Source organism: Heterocephalus glaber, unplaced genomic scaffold (assembly GCF_053883595.1).
Source record: "Heterocephalus glaber isolate CG9 unplaced genomic scaffold, H.glaber_assembly_v1.0 deba00001472, whole genome shotgun sequence".
NCBI classification, from domain to species: domain Eukaryota; kingdom Metazoa; phylum Chordata; class Mammalia; order Rodentia; family Bathyergidae; genus Heterocephalus; species Heterocephalus glaber.
Genome location: NW_028258315.1, coordinates 98,207,645 through 98,225,521, shown reverse-complemented (window position 1 = coordinate 98,225,521; position 17,877 = coordinate 98,207,645). Strand labels below are relative to the sequence as shown.

The window sequence follows — 17,877 nt, the reverse complement described above, 5'->3', positions numbered from 1 at the left end:
GCTTCTGGGCCCTGGGAGCCCAGGACCGGGTGCCAGCAGCGTGGCCCTGGGGAAGCCTCTTCCTGCTCACAGGTGGTGTCTTCTCCCTGCGTCCCCGGTGACCTCTCTCTGCACACACACTTCTGGTGTCTCTTCCTCCTCCTACCAGGACACCTGTCCTCTCAGACACGGCCGCACCCTCAGGGCTTCATTTAGTTGCCTCCTTAAAACTGTCCCCAAAGGTCACATATGGGGCTGACTGTGCGACGTGTGAATAGGGGAAAAGACACAATGCTACCCAGGGCAGAGACAGTTATGAGTCACTGTTAGATGGTTTCAAGCCACAGCCTGCCCCTCTGCTGCGCACACTGTATCATGTGAATCTCATGCCCAGCCTCGAGGTGGACGGCATTGTCACTGTTTTTTTTTTTTTTTTTTTGGTACCAGGGATCGAACTTGGGTCCTTGAACTTGCGCAGCAGGCGGCGAAACCACTGAGCTAAATCCCCAGCCCAAGGCATTGTCACTGTTTGACAGATGGAGCTATCAGCCTGTCAGGGACACGAACTCGCTCAGCTGTGTAGAGATGTCAGGTGTTGCATCCAGTGTTGCAGCCCAATTCCAAGATCCCAACACTCAGCGCTTACTTCAGCAAGTGGCTGTCCTGCTTGTCTCATGCATGCTGTACCAACATACGTACATATGCGTGTATTTTGTCTAAAATGCGATATCGAAACAGTTGCCCCCCCAAAAAACAAACAGGGAATTCTTAGTAGTGCATGTAGACATTTTGCAGTGTTTTGGTGAAATTGGATGAGAGTCTCATTAAATATTTATAGCCACCCAGAAAGTGTTTAAACTCTCTGTTCTGTCTTCAGAGGCCTTTTCATTAAGACAGGATAGAATAAATAACTGTCAGATGATTCTCCCACCTAAATGTAAAGTATTTTCTAACTAAACATCGAAGATTAATCTGATAAATGAAAAACAAAGCTGAAAGGCATTGGGAGAGAGTGCGTGTGAGAGCTAACGGGCTCAGAGAAGGAACCCCGTGGTTCGGCCATTAAAGAAAATGATGCTATTTTCCTTAATGTGTTCAGAAAAGTTAATTTGAAAGAAATGCTCTGACTTCAGACAGAGCTGCGTTTCTGCCTCCCCCTCCGAGAGAAGCAGCACATCGGCAGTCAGTGCCTGCGTCCCTTGCTTGGCATGCCCCACCCCACCCCGACCAGCAGTTTTGCAGGAAAAAGTGTTGGACGGAATGAAAAGGAAGCTCAGTGTGCTGCACTTTGCCTGCCCCTGAAGCCTAACTCGTGTGTTCTCTGGCCGCACCTGTCTGACCCTTTGATAATCAGACAGTAGGGAGAGGAGGGTCGACTGTGGCATGAAGTCACTCAGCAAACATCTAGGGCGCACCTAAGGCATGCCAGACCCCGGGGGTGGAGGGGGTCACGCACGAAGTACCGGCCTCACACGAGTCCCTGGTCAGCGGCTGGTGAGTCCTCTGTGTCCAGCCATCACACCCGCACCACACTGGAGTGCGCTTGCTTAGGTCAGGCAGGCCCACCCCTGCCCAGGCGATGCCAATATCTGCCGTCCCACAGACGCTGTCAGTATCTCGGGGTCAATGGTACCGAAGCAGTGCTGAGCTGTGAGGGCAGTGAGGGCCTCTCCAGCGCAGTGACCATGAGCAGCGAGGACGGGGCTCACGGGACTGTCTAGGGCAGAGGGAAAGGCAGGTGCAAAGGCCCTGAGGCCAGGGACTGGCAAGGAGGCCACTGAGCCAGGCCACCCCACCCCCCGGGTGGAGTAGGGGAAGGCCAGGATGCTGGGATGAGGAGACCTCGCCTGGAGCCGAGGGCTGGGAGGCCCTGAGGTCTGAGTGAGCAGTGTCGCCCTGCTTCACGGTCAGTTCCTGCAGGTGAGCAGACTCAGCCGCAGAGGCTCAAAGGCGAAAGTGGGATCCAGGCTGGCCGGGTGTCACTCGTGCCACAGTGCGGCTGCCAGAACACTGGCAGGAAGAAGGAAGAATGCTCAGAAGGCCTCTGCCAGTGGCGTCCTGCATGACCCGAGCCAGACTGTGCACATTGTTGCACTCCCCTGCCAGGGAAACACAGAGACAGCACATCGATGCTGAGCAGGATGAGGAGGAAAGGGAAAGGGAGGTGGCTGTGGCTGGGCAGCCGCTTCTGCCGTCGCTGTGGGACCCGTCAGGCACGGTGTTATGGAAAGGCTGCATGAGGCAGGCACCGTTTTTACTCACAGCAAGTTCATTGGGGTTTATTTGGGCGCCTTGTGTTGGTTAGGATATGACAGACACCAAAGGGAACACTCCCATTGGGAATCTGCTGTATCCACCTCGGGGGGCAGTGTTTGTTGGTTTGTCTGTTTGCCCTCTTCCCATCCACCTGCCAGTGTCCTTTTCTTGGTAAAGGCCAAGAATCCACAGTGAACAGAGGGGGAGGAAGAGACGCCAAGGAGAAAGGTGAATCCACCCTGGGTAACTTTGTGAAACTCAGTCAGTGAGTGAGAAACACCCGCCTCTCGGGTGCCAGCAGGGCTTGTGAAACAACTGCATGTAAAAGCACTGCAGGCCTCAGAGCCACTCCGTAGACAAATAGCTCACTGGTCCCTATCTTCTGTAGACAGTGAAGAGCAGTTGATTCTGACGTCCGCCGGTAGAGTCTGGTGCCCCTTTGTTGGGTCCCTGCTGTAACAAAATGATGTTTTTGATATAGAAAAATGTTCCCGTCCAGCCTGCGAGTGCGTAGGTCTTAGGGTTTTCCATTCTCACTGGACCTGATAGACACTCCCTGCCTAGTGACCTGCCTCGGTGTGGAAAGAGACACCTGAGAAATTAACCAGGATCTAGCAAGTTCTTTCCCGACCTATGAAATTCCTGCATTTCTTAGAAAAAACAAACTCCATCACTTGCCTGGCAACTGCATAAGGTTGGTTTTTGAGTGGAAATGATGAGAGAACTCTCTAGAACTTTGAAAGTGTAGTCCCTGGGGCAGCAGCAGGACCTGAGGAGTGGATAGAAATAAATGCAAGCCACAGGGCCTCAGCCCCGCCTTCCGAATCAGAGCCAGGTGTGAGCTGCAGTTTGTTCAGGACCTGCCACCCTGAGGTGCCTGGCAGAGTCCTCCCAAATGCAGAGTCACCGAGTCCCTTGCGTCCCTCTCTGTACGCAGCAGCAGTTCCTTCTCATAGGCCAGATTTTTCAGCTGGCTGAGGCCCAACTATGAAGAATGTGTGTGCACGGAGTGAAGTTCTTGCTCCCACCTGGCCCAGACTGAAGTTGCTGTCAAGATTCCTGTCAGGGAGCAACACCTTAAACAAAGGCCATCAGCCAGGGTATTGTGTTCAGATCGCTTGGTCCAGGGAAGTGTACCTCGTATGTATATGCCAGGCAGAATCACAGGACACCTTTCCCTACGAATGTCTTAAGTGGGATGAAACTTCCAACACATGCAGCAGACCAGCTTTGGAATAAGTATGCATATTACATGCAAAGTTACCATCATGCCAGGTAATCAGCTGGTGTTATTGTCACTGATAAAACACTATTAGATTTGCTTATTTACTCCTAAAAATGGACAAAGAAGATGTTTTTCAGCTAAAATGAGCAATCTACAAGATTTTCAGAGGTAGCACCAGATACAGTGTTTGTAGTGTCAGAAAGTGTATTCAGCCTTTTTCCATTATCGTTGGTGTGGTTGGCATTTGTTTTGGGATACCCAGTAGTTTGATGGTGGAAGATGCCAGAGAATAGACGCAGCATTCCTATATCCAGCAGGGGACAGATTGGGAATTTAGGAGAACCGGTTCTCCATCCCTCCTTCCCATCAGATAATCCTCTCTGCCTGCTGAAGAGCTTGGGAAGTCCTGTACCCAACACCATGCAGTGCAGAAGCCAGCCCTAGAAGGCTGCCCCCCACTGGGCTCAGACAAGCTTTGAAGAGCTCTGGAGGTCACAAAGGACTAGCTTGTCCTCCTTCCCGGAGCAAGCCGGATCGCCTGCCGTGTGATAGGCCAATCTGATAGCTGTCACTTGTTGCCATCTGATTTGTTTTGAGAGTGGGACGTCTCAGTAACTAAGTTAAGACTCCTTCAGGCCCGTCTCTCAATGTGGATCCAACCCAGGACAGGGTTATCAGGCCCATCTCTGGGGAATTTAGAACTGAGAAAAGCTCATCCGTGTAGGGTGCCTCTCGAACTGAAGCAGTGTACATTCGAGTGCTGTGGGAAGCCTTACGCTTTGAGGAGGTGAGGAGCAGCTCTTCAGAGAGACAACAGCATAGAGGTAAGAGGGCACTGGAGTCGGGAGATGAGAAACCCCGTACCAGTTGCCTTCCCGGAAGGGACAGGTTCCATTCCGCGTGAGTCCCACCGCACTGCACAAGAACTTGACTCTCTCCCTCGGAAACCAGGCAAGTCTTCCTGTCAGTGTGTCCCTGCACCTCTTTGTCTTCCTTCACAGCCGGCGGGTTCCGTGAGCGCTGATACACATCTAGAATGGTGTAGAGGCCAGGACACTTTTGGACGGCTCTCGGCCAGGCTAGATAATACTTTCACCATGAGCTTGTGTCACTCATGTGCTTTCGGGCCGCGCACCTGGCCCTCAGTCACCCTGATCCTCTGGGAAGCATTCTAGCCGCTCTGTAACTTGCTCGGGAATGCAGAGACAGCGATGGCAGAGCCACAGCCTGCTGGCCTCACGGTGCCAGCTCAGAAGGGCGCTCGAGGACAGCTGTGCGGGACAGTGAAGAGGGGTGTGAGACATGGGGGTGAGAGGTAGGAGGGGTGAGGCCAGCACCCACTGGCCTGCATTCCAAGCATCCACAGTGATTCACTCCTCGGAGCAGTTGTTCCCGGTGCTTGGTGATTGCAGCAGAGTTGTAAGATTTGGAACACGGCCTTTCTCCAAGCAGTGTTCTGTTAGGGAGGCAGAGCCTATCCCCAGGACACAGAGGTGGTCCTGCCTCCTGCCCCTTGAGGCTGAAACCCTGGGAACTCAGGGCATCTTCCGGGAAAAGAGGGCCAGCCCCAGGGCAGCAAGTAGCCAGTTCCTAGCCCCATACCCACTTATGATGTGGGCTGTTGCCTTTTCCAGGGAGACAGGCAGTCCTGAGCTGCAAACCTGGAACTGCTCCTTGCCATCCAGGCCGTGGCTCCTGGCCAGGGCCTCAGGATGGGCTGTAGGGTCCCTGCCCAGCAAAGCCAGCCAGTCGGGTCAAGAGCTCTATTTCTGGTTGCTTTTGGAATTGGACTTGGAAGAGGACAGAACATGACGGTGAATGGTTCCCATCACTGGTTTAAGAAAATAAAGATGGCATTCACATTTTTTAGGGCCCTGTCATCACAAGCCCTTTTCTGCTGTTTCTTCGAACACTCATGACTTGGGCTCTGGAGATCAAAGCAGACAGAGCTTTTGCAGCTCTGCACCCATGCATTCCCAGAGCGTGTGTTCACACCCTGGCTCCCTGGGCACAGAGGAATCAGACCAGTGCCTGGAGTGCAGTGAAGGCAAGGCACTTGAGGCCCACAGCTCTGACTCCTTCCGGTCCTTAAATGAGGGCCTTGTTTCTCAGGAGCTGGTCGGAGTGCTGAGACAGACATACTTGGAAGCACTTTCCGTGATGTTATCTGAGCTTGCAGAATGTTTATTTCTGCCTGTCCTGTGTGATAACATACCTTCTCTTTAGTCAGTTGTTCCTTTCTCTAGTTTGGCATGTTGCTGGGTAGTAAAAGATCTGTTTTCTGTTCTCAGGCAAACCAGATGCTTGGTACTTTCCCTGGTTGTTCAGGTTGAAGGAACCTCAGAAAGGGCGGGAATATGTCGTAACCGTCACAGGCAGCAGCACCAGAGGATGTGCAAAAGCCCTCTTGGGAGAGTGACGTTGAATTCCGTGCCCTGCACTCCGAGTTCAGTGAGCTCTTTCTGGTGGATATCGGCAGCTTCCTGCTGTGCAAATGGCTGCAGACCTGGAGGGCTTTTAACGTAGGTGGAGGCTGAGTCCCCGAGAGTCCACTGAGCGCCAGAGACAAGCTGTGACTGCAGTGCCCAGACAGGCGCTGACATATCCCTCGGCAGGGAGGGGCCTCCCAGGCTGGAGACACAGAAAATGGTAAAGCAGCAGTTGGGAGGGAGTCCTCAAGAAGCCCTGGCCTCCAGCTTCCCAGCACGTTTGTGGAATTCTCCTTTGCTAAGAAAGTTTGCTGGCTTTCCTTTTCCCTTCTTGATACAGAAAGCCCCCAGTTAGGGGTGACTGGCTTGGCTCTTTCTGCAACAGTGAGTTTCTCTGCTGGTCGTAGGAGACACAGGCTGCTGAGTGTTGCGGACGTGGGGCAAGCGGAAGTGGACTGCGTTATGCTGGGGGGTCTGCACCCAGGAGGGGCCCGTGGGCGCACGGTGAGAGCGGGGGGCAAGTCTCTGTGTGCTTTGTCCTCAGGTACACCAGTACTACAGCTGCCTCCCTGAAGAGAAGGTCCCTTATGTCAACAGCCCTGGAGAGAAACTGCGAATCAAGCAGCTCCTCCACCAGCTGCCGCCGCACGACAATGAGGTGAGACCGGCCTGGAGGGGCTCGGAAGCCAGGAACTCTGTGCCTTGTGCTCTCTGTCACACTCAGAGAGCTGTGATCAGCGGAACTGCTGAAGCAAACCTCTGGCAATTTCTTTCAGGCTTTTAGCTTCCTTAATTTAGAGCCAAAAGAAACAGACCAGTGTGGCCAAAACCCAGAGTCTCGTTACAGGCTGGGTGAGCCTCACGCCTGGCGCGGTATCCAGGGAGCGAGTGCCACAAGCTAAAAACTCAGGCCCGATTTCTGACTTGGGGAAGGATGTGCCCTGCTGCTTGCCTGTGTGTGCTGGAGACATGATTGGGGTCCCCTGGGCCATTGCAAGCCCTGAATAAACTTCGTGAGCCACAAGTTTTCAGCATCATCTTGTATTGAGGGAGTGTGCGAGTTCTCCACATTACGCTGAGGAAAAGTTGTATGGCCGTATTCTCTGGGCTGCACATGTGTGGTTTCTGGCAGTGAGGTCTACCTGCTAGGGCCTGGGCCTTTGAAAGCATGGCTATGGACCATTCTCCTGGTGAGCCCAGGAGCAGTACTCTAAGCAGGCATTCCTTCTCGAAATCGCATTGGTCATAAAGAGAAAGTTGTAAACATCTTTTAAAAGAGCATGCTGAAAAGGATTAGGTTTGCAACTTGGAAATTAATTTTTAGGTATCTGGTTTTTAAAAATTATGAATTCTGTTGAATCGTGTGCTTAACTCTGACTGTATTTGAAACAAAAGTATGATTTTAAATTGAAAGGAAAAGGAGCCCTTCGGAGAGCTGCACCAATTTGCACCAGTCCCCAGCGTGTCTCTCCACATTCCAATGGGTGGAGGTCATCAGAGCCTCGGAAATCAGTTTGAGGGCTGGAGATGCAGCTCAGCGGTAGAAGGCTTGCCTGGTGTGCAGCAGGTCCTCATTTCAGTCCTGAGCACCCCAAATAAGTGAACAAATGAATGTATAGTGAGCAGGACAGACGCTTAAAAACTGGAGCAACTCTCCAGGAGGACAGCTCTGATTCTCCTTACATGCTGCTTAGGCTTTATAAAACATATAAATAACGTGTTCTCCTTTCAAGCTGGGAGCAAACATCGTAACCTGATGCCCGGTTTAACTAATTTGGAAATGAAGATGCGGGTTTTTACAGGCAGGAGAGGTGTGCCTTGCTTTAAGGGCATGTGCATACAATCTCAGTGGTGGGACCACGTGTCCTGGCCTTGAGGTCACTGCCGTTCTCTCTGACATGTTCTTAGGATGACTTGAGGGTGGGGTGTGATCTGCTCTCCTCTGCCTCTAGTGGCTTTTTTGTGTGTGGTTAACAGTGCTTTTTGTGGAAAGAGACACCATTCAGATTCCACTTCCTGTTGGTAGGGATGCAGTAGTGGGGCCCCGTGTGCGGAAAACAAATGGTGATTCTCAAGTCAGAATTTGATCGCCCAGGTAAGGTGCTTTTATAAGTCACAGCTGTACAGTTTCCAGTTAGAGTAGAACACTCCTAACTGGAAGGTGTTCCTCTCACCACCTTTGTGACAAATCACCAGAATGAAACAGAGAACCCTTTCTGATGTCCGGATGGCTCCAGAATGAGGTGGCAGGTGGGTTCAGGACCATATTTCCCAAAGGACAGCGTGTACATGGCCTGGGGTGGGATGTGGACACAGCAGTAAATAAAACCGAGCCTGGAGGGAGAGCGTCACTCCCTTCACATGATGAGATGGTTGGATACAGGGAAGAAATTTCACTTAGTCCTTGCAGGTATCTCACACCTCTCTGCCTCTCTCCAGTCTCCGGTTTTCAGTAGGAGCATCAGGGATCTCAAGTTTAGGATCTCCTGCAAGCAAAGTAGCCACCTGGAGTCTTAACAGTGTGGTTGTCACATCTGCTTTTATGGTCACCCTGGTTTTTGCAATCAGTTGACTTTCTATTTGTAGTCATAATATACTTTGGATAAATCTATTCAAGTTTTTTAAAGTAAGTCACTTTTAAATCTAGAATTAGTAAATAATAGTTCATGCATGTGGTGCAACTTCCAAAGTGTGTAGAAATAAGGGGAGAGAATGGCAAATATTGGATTTGAATGTCTGTGATGTCCCTGCCTTTGCTCTGCGAGTTTCTGGGTTTAGCAAGAAGGAAAACACTTTTGCATGTTGCCACCCTTACTGAAGCTCAGCAGGCAAGTCCGTACCCTGAGGCCTCCAGTGCACTCCTGCAGCATCGAGCCTCTGTGTCCCTCTTCCCTAGTGAGGTGGAGCACACCGACCATGGTCCTAGTCGCTGGCCGGGTACCATCTTTGGTGAAGGGATCATCTGCATGGCACATGTAGCCGAAGGCATCAGGTCCTTCCAGTTTGGTGGGAGTGAACTTTACCAGCATCAAGCCCTTCCCCTGATCTGACTCTGAGTGTGGTGAGCAGGGTCAGGGGCCAGCGTGCAGAGCAGCTGCAGAACCCACAGCCTCCCCAGCCCAGGGCTTGGGCTCCAGGGTTCAGACCCTCTAATAAGTTCCTTTGGTTGTCACCAGTCTCGGTAGAGGCTCCCCTCAAGCAGCACCAACCTGGGCCCGCTAAAGCTCGGGCAGTGTCTGTCCCAGCAGTGGAAGTAAGTGAGGAAACTGAGGCTGAGCTTCCAGGACCTCGGAGCAAGAGCGACCCATCTGCACTGTGCTTTGTCCACTCAGGTCCGATACTGCAACTCCCTGGATGAGGAGGAGAAGAGGGAGCTGAAGCTGTTCAGCAACCAGCGGAAACGTGAGAACCTGGGCCGAGGGAATGTCAGGCCCTTCCCCGTCACCATGACCGGCGCTATCTGCGAGCAGGTGAGCGAGTGTCCCTGGGGGAGCGGCGTCACTCTGGTGCCTTTCCCTGGCCTTTTCATTCCGGGTGATGTTCGGTTACCACCCTGTGCCCGGCATCTCTCTAGGCCGCGGCAATGTAACAGTGAGCAAGACAGGAGAGCTCGGCCTTGCCCTTGTGAGGGGTTATGCGCTAGGGGAAGAAATCGGACAGTAAGGGGGATCTGCAAAGTAGGAAAAACACAGCGGGGAGGGCCTGGAAAGACCCACTGGGCAGATGGCACCTGAGCAGACTCCAGAGGTGTCCCGGGAGGGGGGCGCAGACCTCAGGGCAGAGGGGCACCAGGTGTGGAGGCCCTGGCCGCTGTGCTCCGGGAGCAGTGAGGCCCGAGTGCTGGGCAGAGGGACTGGGCTTGCCCCTGACAGATGCAGTCAGTCTGTGGGGGCGACACAGGCCGCTGGAGGCCCTGGCGGAGCAGCACCGTGACAGACTCACATCGCAAAGCGAGGGCTGTCGTCGGAGAAGGCGTTTGTCTGGCCCAGGCCAGCCTCTCCTCCGGGCCTTCCCAGGACTGAGGGTGCCCTCAGAGGGGCATTGGCCTTCTGCTAGGTCTGTGAGTTCTGTGTCCGAGTGCAAGGCGCTCTCTGCCTTCTCCCGGGATCTCCCTGAGTGGAAGGGGGGGAATCTGGCTTTTCTCCTGCCCCTGCGGTGCTCAGGGCCTGGTGGAGGAGGGTTTTAAAGAGAAGGAGGCAAGAAGCCTCTTAGGAAGCCGCTCTGCTCGCCGTGCCGTGCAGGGGGTGGTTCCTGGCCCTCACCGAGAGCTGCTGGAGGGCCTCCACCCTCGAGAGGCAGCGGTGAGACTGGCCTTGAGGGGCAGGCGCTCGGGGCTGAGGCTGTGAGAACCCGAGCTCCGTCAGGGACTGCGGCAGCCCGGCCCAGACTCCGGAGAGTGGGGGAGGCCGCGTTCCCGGTGTTTTGTCCTCTCACGACGGCGACGACAGGCCGTGTGCAGGAGCAGGGAGGGCTGAGTGGGTCCTCGGAGTTGCCAGGCCACGCGGGAGCAGCTGCCGTGACACGGCGTCCCTCTCCCCTGGCCACACCTCCGAGCTCCCGCAGACTCTACAGGCCGCGGCCTCCTGCCTCCCTCCAGTGGCCCCGCCCGTGGTGTGGGAACACCTTGGAGCGGCTCCCTGCTCTCCAGATGCCCCGAGCGCACGCGTGCTTCCGAGGCTCGCGCGGGGCTCAGGCTGGGGAGCTGCGGAGATCGATCGGGACGACAGAGCCTCCCGCCTCATCCCTGCCTGCCGGGCCCTCGCGTGCTCGCCCCAGCCCTGCTTCCGCGGTCCCCCAGGACCCTGCCTTCCCCTTTCCGGGCAGTGCGGGCCCTCGGGAAGAGGGCAGGAAGGTGCTAACGGGGCTGAGGAACTGTCCCCACTCTGGCCTCAGAGCAGCGCCCTCCAGGAGAGACTGCTCGGGAGCGGGACAGAAGGCGGAGCGGCCTGCAGGGCACGGAGAGGGGTGGGAGCTGAGCTGAGCTGAGCTGAGCTGAGCGGCAGGTGTCTGCAGGCCGCTGGCGCCCTCCTGCCTCCCGGCCTCCTCCGCCCGCTGTCGAAGGCCTGGGGCGTGACCGGCCTGAAGGGCCCAGCACGGTATTGTGCCGCAAGGGGTTTCCTTTCTTCCCCACCTTGGCAAGCCCTGGGTCTCTCTACATCTTCGGAGCCTAGGAGAGGGGAACCCACCCTGCTGCATCGCATCGTAAGGCAGGGACAGTCCCGAAAACACCCCAAGTAGCGGGCTGCTGGTGCGGCTTGTCATTAGGGCAGCACGGGACAGCGGGCCGGGTTGCAGATGTTTCTGTCTGCCTTGCAGTGCGGAGGCCAGATTAACGGCGGGGACATCGCTGTGTTCGCATCTCGCGCTGGCCACGGTGTCTGCTGGCACCCGCCCTGCTTCATATGCACCGTCTGCAGTGAGCTCCTGGTGGATCTGATCTACTTCTACCAAGATGGGAAGATCTACTGTGGACGGCACCACGCCGAGTGCCTGAAGCCGCGCTGTGCCGCCTGCGACGAGGTCAGAGCTCCCCCCTCTCGGTTCGCTGCCGCGCCCTCCGCTGGCCGGAGCCCCACTGTGCACGGTGCTCCGCGGCCCCTTGCACGGGAGGCACCCTAGGCCGGCCGCCTTAGGCCCTCTCCAGAGGGGTGGAGCCCCTGCCCCGCCAGCTGGGAGGCCAAGGAGATGCCCGGCTTGGCTTCATACAGCGGGCACTGGGTCCAGTCAGAACTCTTACATTCTTATTTTAGAAAAGGGGGAGGCTTGGGCAATTTTAGGCAGATGTCATTCCAAGCCCCGGGGAGCAATCATTGGGAGTGGGGTGCTGCTGGTCCAGGGCTTGACGGACAGGCGAGTTAGAGAAGTGGGCGGCGTATTTTATTTTCCCCAGTGTTTACAGAAGTTCTGAATGCGGGAGGCAGACAGATTCTCGCAGATGCTCTGCCCCCTGCTGGGGAGGGTGGTCCTGAATGTGCTGCACCAGCCGAGAAATCAGGACAGCGACCCCACAGCGAGTCCCAGGCTGCCTGTGAGCAACAGCATCAGGGTGCTGGCTCAGCTTTGACAGTTGGAGCAAAAAGAAGAAGGCTCTGGACTACCAGCTCCACGGGAATCGTTCGTACTTCCACAGCTGCTGATAAAGATGTTAAACATCTTTACTGTCTGCCTATGTTTTCTCTTTGGAGAAATATCCACTTAAACCTTTTGAAGGCTTTAGACATGGGGCTCCTTCTTCCCAGAGGAGGGTCTGGGTCCACGCGACCCTCTAGAAGCAGCAGTGTGGGTGGGTGGCTAACACTCCCTTGCCCAGCCAGAGCCCACTGTGATGTGGGAAGCTCTCTTACCAGCTTCCTGCAGGGGAGCCCCTCTTCTAGGAAGGGCCTGTTCGCACTCAGCTGACTTGGGTTCTAGTGGCCACCACCACATGCTACAGAGGCTCTGCAGAGGGAGTGGAAGGCTGATTCAGGTCCCCCTCTGTGAGCCTGAGTAGCCGCTCGACCCTCGTGCCTCAGTTTCCCAGCTGGAAACGAGTGCTCACGGTACAGCTTTATGTTCTTCATGGGCAAAGAGAGTGTGGTAACTGAAGGCATGCACCTTGAAGGTTTCCCCTCCTGAGACAGACCTGGCCTAGCATTAGGAGTCACTCGCTTAAGATGAGCAGTTCACTGGGCTGTAGTGTCTTCATACAGTTGTGCAGCCGTCGGGCCTGTTTGATTCCAGACCACTCTCACGGGCCAGAGGGAAAGTCTGGGTCTTTTCGAAGTCGCTGTCCTCCACCTTCTCCTCCTCCTCCCAGTCTGAACAGCCCTGCTCTGTCCCCTGGCTCTGTGGATTTGTATATGGCAGACATTTCACCTTCATGAAATCCTGCAATCATGTGGCCTTCTGTCTCTGAGGTCTTTCGCTTAGTATGTTTCAAAGTTCATCAGAGTTGTAGTATGTACAGTGCTTTGTTCTTTTTCATGACTAACAGCCAATTATATGTGTGTATCATGTTTTGTTCAACCATTTAGCAATTAATAGACATTTTTGTTTCTAATTTTTAGCTATTATAAACAATGTTGCTTATGAACACTCACTTACAAGTTTTGTGTATCCATACATTTTTCTCTTGAGTATATATCCAGGAGTGAAATGACTGGGTCATATGGTAAGTCTAGATTTAACTTTTTGAGAGAATGCCACACTGTCTCCTAAAATAGCTACACCATTTTGCATTCATGCTATCAGTGCATGAGCCTTCTGATCGCTCCACATTCTTGTTAGCACTTTAATTGTGCATATTTTTATTATAGTCATGCTAGTATGTACGAAGAAGTATTATACTGACATTTTGATTCATACTTCCGTAACTGCTGATAATGTTAAGCATCTTCTGTCTGTCTGTGTTTTCTCTCTTTTGGAGAAATATCTACTTACACCTTTTGTCCATTTTTTCAGTTGTGTTATTTTTCTCTTTACTACTGAGTTGAGTTCTTTATGTGGTATGGATAGTAGTCTCTTATCAGATATATGATTTGCAAATATGTTCTCCCATTTTCTGTTTGTATTTTCACTTTCTTAATGATGTCCTTTGAAGCATGAAAGTTTTTAGTTTTAATGGAATCTACTTTTTTTGTTTATTCTATTTTTAGTGTCATATCTAAAAAACCATTGCCTGGTCCATGGTCAAGAAGATTTCTGCCTATGTTTTCTTCTTAGTGCTTTATCACTCTTGGCCATCGCATGTAGGCCTTTAATCCCCTTTCAGTTAGTTTCTATATACGGTTGGAAGTAGAGGTTCAAAGTGATTATTTGATATGCAGCTGTCCAGTTGTTCCGGGCCATTTGTTGTAGAGACTGTGCTGGCCTCATGGACTGGTCTTGGCCTCCCCTCTGGCAGTCAGCTGACCATATCTGTGTGGATTTGTTCCCAGACTCTCAATCTGTCCCATCCCTCGGAGTGTTCATCCTTGTGCCAGCCCCATGCTGGCTTGGTTACTGCAGCTGGGTAGTACATTTTGCTATCTGTGCTTTGAAATTTAAAACAACTCTGTACTGGGGTCAAAGACACTGATGCCTCGGGGGCCAGAAAGGAGCTCCAGAGGCTGTCGTCCCATTCCAAGTCAGCAGGGAGGGTGCAGCGCGTGGCACATTGAGCAGCGTGGTGCTGGTCTGGAAGCAGCAGCCCTCCTCCTGCCTCTTATTCACTAGTGCCGAGCAGGAATGTGTCGTGAGTGTCGCCCAGAGCCATGTTTCAGGGAGGAACCAGGGTTCCAGGTGTCTGTGGCATTTCCCAATGTACAAAATGCTATGCGTGTCCAGTGAGCCTGTGAGCTCTGTCCTGCATCCCATGCTGCACTCCTGGAGGCAGAGCATTCTTTGTCTGGTTAGTAGTCGCTGCTCAGGCCCCGGACCATGTTTAATGCATATCCAAGTGTGGGGGTTGCTGTAGATACAGAATAAACACACTCGTACAAATAGATCTTTTGTTAGCCATTCGTGGGCGAGACCTGCTTTCTGCCTTCCACTTTGGGGCCCCTAGCTGGCCTCCTCTGAAGTGGGTTCCTAGGGCTGGGCCTCGGACACTGACTGTTCGGCTTCCCCTTCTCCAGATCATCTTCGCTGACGAATGCACAGAAGCTGAGGGGCGGCACTGGCACATGAAACATTTCTGCTGCTTCGAGTGTGAGACAGTGCTGGGTGGCCAGCGCTACATCATGAAGGAAGGAAGGCCCTACTGCTGCCACTGCTTCGAGTCCTTGTATGCAGAGTATTGCGACACCTGTGCCCAGCACATAGGTGAGGCACTGCCGGCACTCAGCCCGGGTCTCCGGGGCGGCACCCCTTGTGCCTGCCGCAGGTAGAGTCCCTTTGGTTGCCAGTCCCAGGAGCCCAACTCATCGGGTAGAATCGGGCATTTCCCGACCCACATTACAGAAAGAGCAGGGAGAGTGCTGCCTTCAGGTAGGGCTGGATCAGACGTTCAGACAAAGTCTGGAACTTTCTGTGTCAGCTCTGCCTGCTTTTCGTGGTCCTCGCTTGGGGGCAAGCTGTCTTCACAGGGTAGCCAAGGTGAGTCCCGAGTTATAGTCATAAGCAAGGGGCACCGTGTCACTTTTAATTCCAAGTCACTTCCTCCACATCCGAATCCTGGCATCCCCACCTCAGTCAAGGGTCTGCCTGCAAGGTGGAGCTGTGTGCTGCATGATTCCACCACCAGAGAAGCGGGTAGGGCTCGGAGGGAGAAGGTCAAGGGGAAAGACAAACTGGTGGCTTCCACATCCTCCTCGGGAAAAGACCAGAGACCAGCAGAGGGAGAAGCTGAAGTGGACCTCTTGGTAGGGACAGGTAGTCAAGAAACCAAATGGCTTTGGCAAGCATGACTTCTTTTAAAAAAATCAGCACAGCTAAGCCAGCCAAATACATGAAGCAAGAGATCCCTCAATAGCTCATAAGATATAAACTCCCCAGTAAGCACCCCTCACCCTGGTATGCTGTCCGTCTCAGCCCGAGGTTTCAGCCAAGTGCCCGGGAACCTTCCTTTCTCGGGGCTCAAAACAGTCACACACACACTGAGTCTGGGGCTTGCCTTACAAGTCAGGGAGCGGGGCTGGATGGGGAGGTGGGGCCGCATCAGGGACACCGACATGTCGACCCCGTGAGGCCAGCTCCAGAATCTGGGTCTGCACTGAGGGCTTGCTCAGTGAGCAGCTGGGCACTGGAGACTGAAGCCACAGTGGCAGCACCTGTCCCCGAGTCCTGTGTGTCTCCATGAAGCCTCGGCACCTCTCAGAAACTGCGTCTTAGAATTTTTGCCTGGCAGCTTGAAGGAGACAAAACCTGCTTGACACTAGGTCACGGGCACCCCACGGGGCCCCTCTGCTTCCTCTTTCTCTCTTCTTTCAGTTTTCCAGCTATTCATTGGCTTCCCTTCTCCTCTCTTTCCTCTTACATCCGTAGAAGGCATCGGTGTTTTACCGGAAAAGGGAACCACTACAGCCTGTAATGTGCTTGATGCTATAGTAAAATTGCTATTCCTGATGCTTTCTTTTATTAGTTGTAGTTTTAGTATTATTTGGTGCTAGACATTGAACCCAGGGCCTTTGCACTGAGCTACACCCCTGGCACTTTTTTTTATTTGTTTTTTTCATTTTGAGATGAGGTCTTGCTAAATAGCCCAGTCAGTTTAAGCTTAAACTTGTAACACTCCTGCTTCAGCCTCCTGGAGTGCTAGGATTACAGGCCCTGAGGCTTCTTTTTAAAGCCTCTTTTCTTTTTTTTTTTGGTACAGAACCAGGATCAAACTCAGGACCTTGCGCTTGCCAGGTAGCCACAGCACCACTGAGCTACATCCCTGGCCTTTTAAAGTCCCTTTTCTGTAAAACGTAATTTCCCCGCCACAGCAAGTCTGCGCTATGTCGTGCATACCTTTGTCGCTGGCTGCTGTGCCTCTGGCCATACTGTACAAACATTCCATATTTATCCAGCCATGCTGAGTGGGCCCTGCATCAGGCCACCGTTGCTATGGCAACAGGACTTTGCCTGTGAGGAGCAGAGTAAACAGTCCTATGAACAGATGGAGGCTGTGGCTGCAGTGGACACACACACCCTCAGAGAAGTGATTAAAGGCTAGGGCGAGAATGAGAAAGGAATGCTCAGATGTTGCAGGGCAGAGCCCTTTTCCAGATGTTTAAGTTCAGGAGCAGTTCAGAGGACCATCTGACGTGTCACTGATGTTTATCAGGGACCCCGCTGGCTGCCTGGTGGGCTGCTTTGTAAGGCGCCTGCCCTCTGTCCTCCCTGAGGCCCCTGCTGCTACATGGGACTGCTCCTCCTCTTCTTCCTCCCCCTCCTCCTCCTCCTCCTCCAAGAAATGCCCAGCAGCTGCTGGTGGAGGCCAGGCCTGGGCCCCGATTTCGCACAAGCACAGAGCGAAAGAGACCCAAGGCAGCCAGGGGTGCCAGTGTGAGTGCTCAGGACTCTGGGCACAGAAGAGGGGATACAGAGGGCAGGGCAGGCTGTGTAGCCTGGGGCTGGGCGCCAGCTGCATCTCCACAGGGAACCCCCAGCCCAGGCCACAGAGACAGGCGGCTTGCCCAGGGTGCACAGCTGGGAGGCCCAGCAGATGGAAGTGGGTGGGAGAGGGTTTGAACCTACGTTTGCTAGTGCTGAAGCCTTCTCAGCTAGTGCAGAACTGTGTGTCCAGCCCCAGGGCTGCCATGGGCCAAGAGAGGAAGTGAGTCAGAGCTGAGACGGCTCTGCTCCGAGCCCCGCCCCGCCGGGCGTCCTCTCTGCTGCTGTAGGGTGGGGTCCATTCACGCAGTGCTGTCTTCTTTGCAGTGGCCATTGAGGCCCCTCCCACCTCCATAAGTCCCCCAATCCCTTAGGGCCGGGCTCCCAGGTAAAGAGAGACCCCCCCGCTGAGGAAGGGCCCTGCCTGTCTGTCAGTGGGAGAGGAAGGGGCTGCTTTGGTTGCACCCCAAGCTTGCCTTCTGTCCCTCGCAGAGTCCTGCTCTCGGGCTCTAGACCAGCCTGCAAGCAGGACCCCTGGTGCCCCTAGAGGTGGAGGCCGTGGTGCTGCCTCCCAGGAGGACTCGTGCCTTCGCCCAGGCCCCTTTCCACCTGCAGGTTTTGGAGGCCGACCGGCTTTTCATGGGCTGCCCCCGGTAGGGGACGTGCAGACTCCCTTGGGACGCTAATCCCTCTCGTGCTGCACAATATCTTAGTAGTTCCGTGCATGGAGCAGGTTTTCTGTCTGTGGTGTCATGATGACTCTCAAGGGCTTTGAATTTCTGAGCGTTATTTTTATTCCAGAGTTTTGCAGGAGGGATGCTCAACCCATGTTGCTCTTTGTTTGGGGAAACATGTCTCGGTGGAATTCTTAGGTAGGCCACTTGAACTAGGTTCTGTGCTCGAAGCGGGAGAGTTAGGAAGGTGCTCGCTGGCAGAATGTGTTGCGCAGGGCACAGATGCTGAGCCTGACCGCTGACCACTGAGCGTCAGCGA

The 17,877-nt window shown here is 53.8% G+C and overlaps 1 protein-coding gene across 8 annotated transcripts in view; it reads left to right on the top strand.

Annotated features, from left to right (window-relative positions):
- Positions 1-17,877, top strand: part of Prickle2 (prickle planar cell polarity protein 2) — a 287,253-nt gene that overhangs the window by 238,410 nt on the left and 30,966 nt on the right. For 7 of the 8 annotated variants that reach the window (XM_087181640.1, XM_004871601.4, XM_087181639.1 and 4 more), the window contains 4 exons: positions 6,434-6,547; positions 9,222-9,359; positions 11,206-11,409; positions 14,484-14,670. In XM_087181640.1, the coding sequence (XP_087037766.1) occupies positions 6,434-6,547; positions 9,222-9,359; positions 11,206-11,409; positions 14,484-14,670 (643 nt within the window). Of the gene's footprint in view, positions 1-4,184; positions 6,110-6,433; positions 6,548-9,221; positions 9,360-11,205; positions 11,410-14,483; positions 14,671-17,877 lie in introns of all 8 variants that reach the window. The other variant, XM_087181641.1, reaches the window with a different exon arrangement.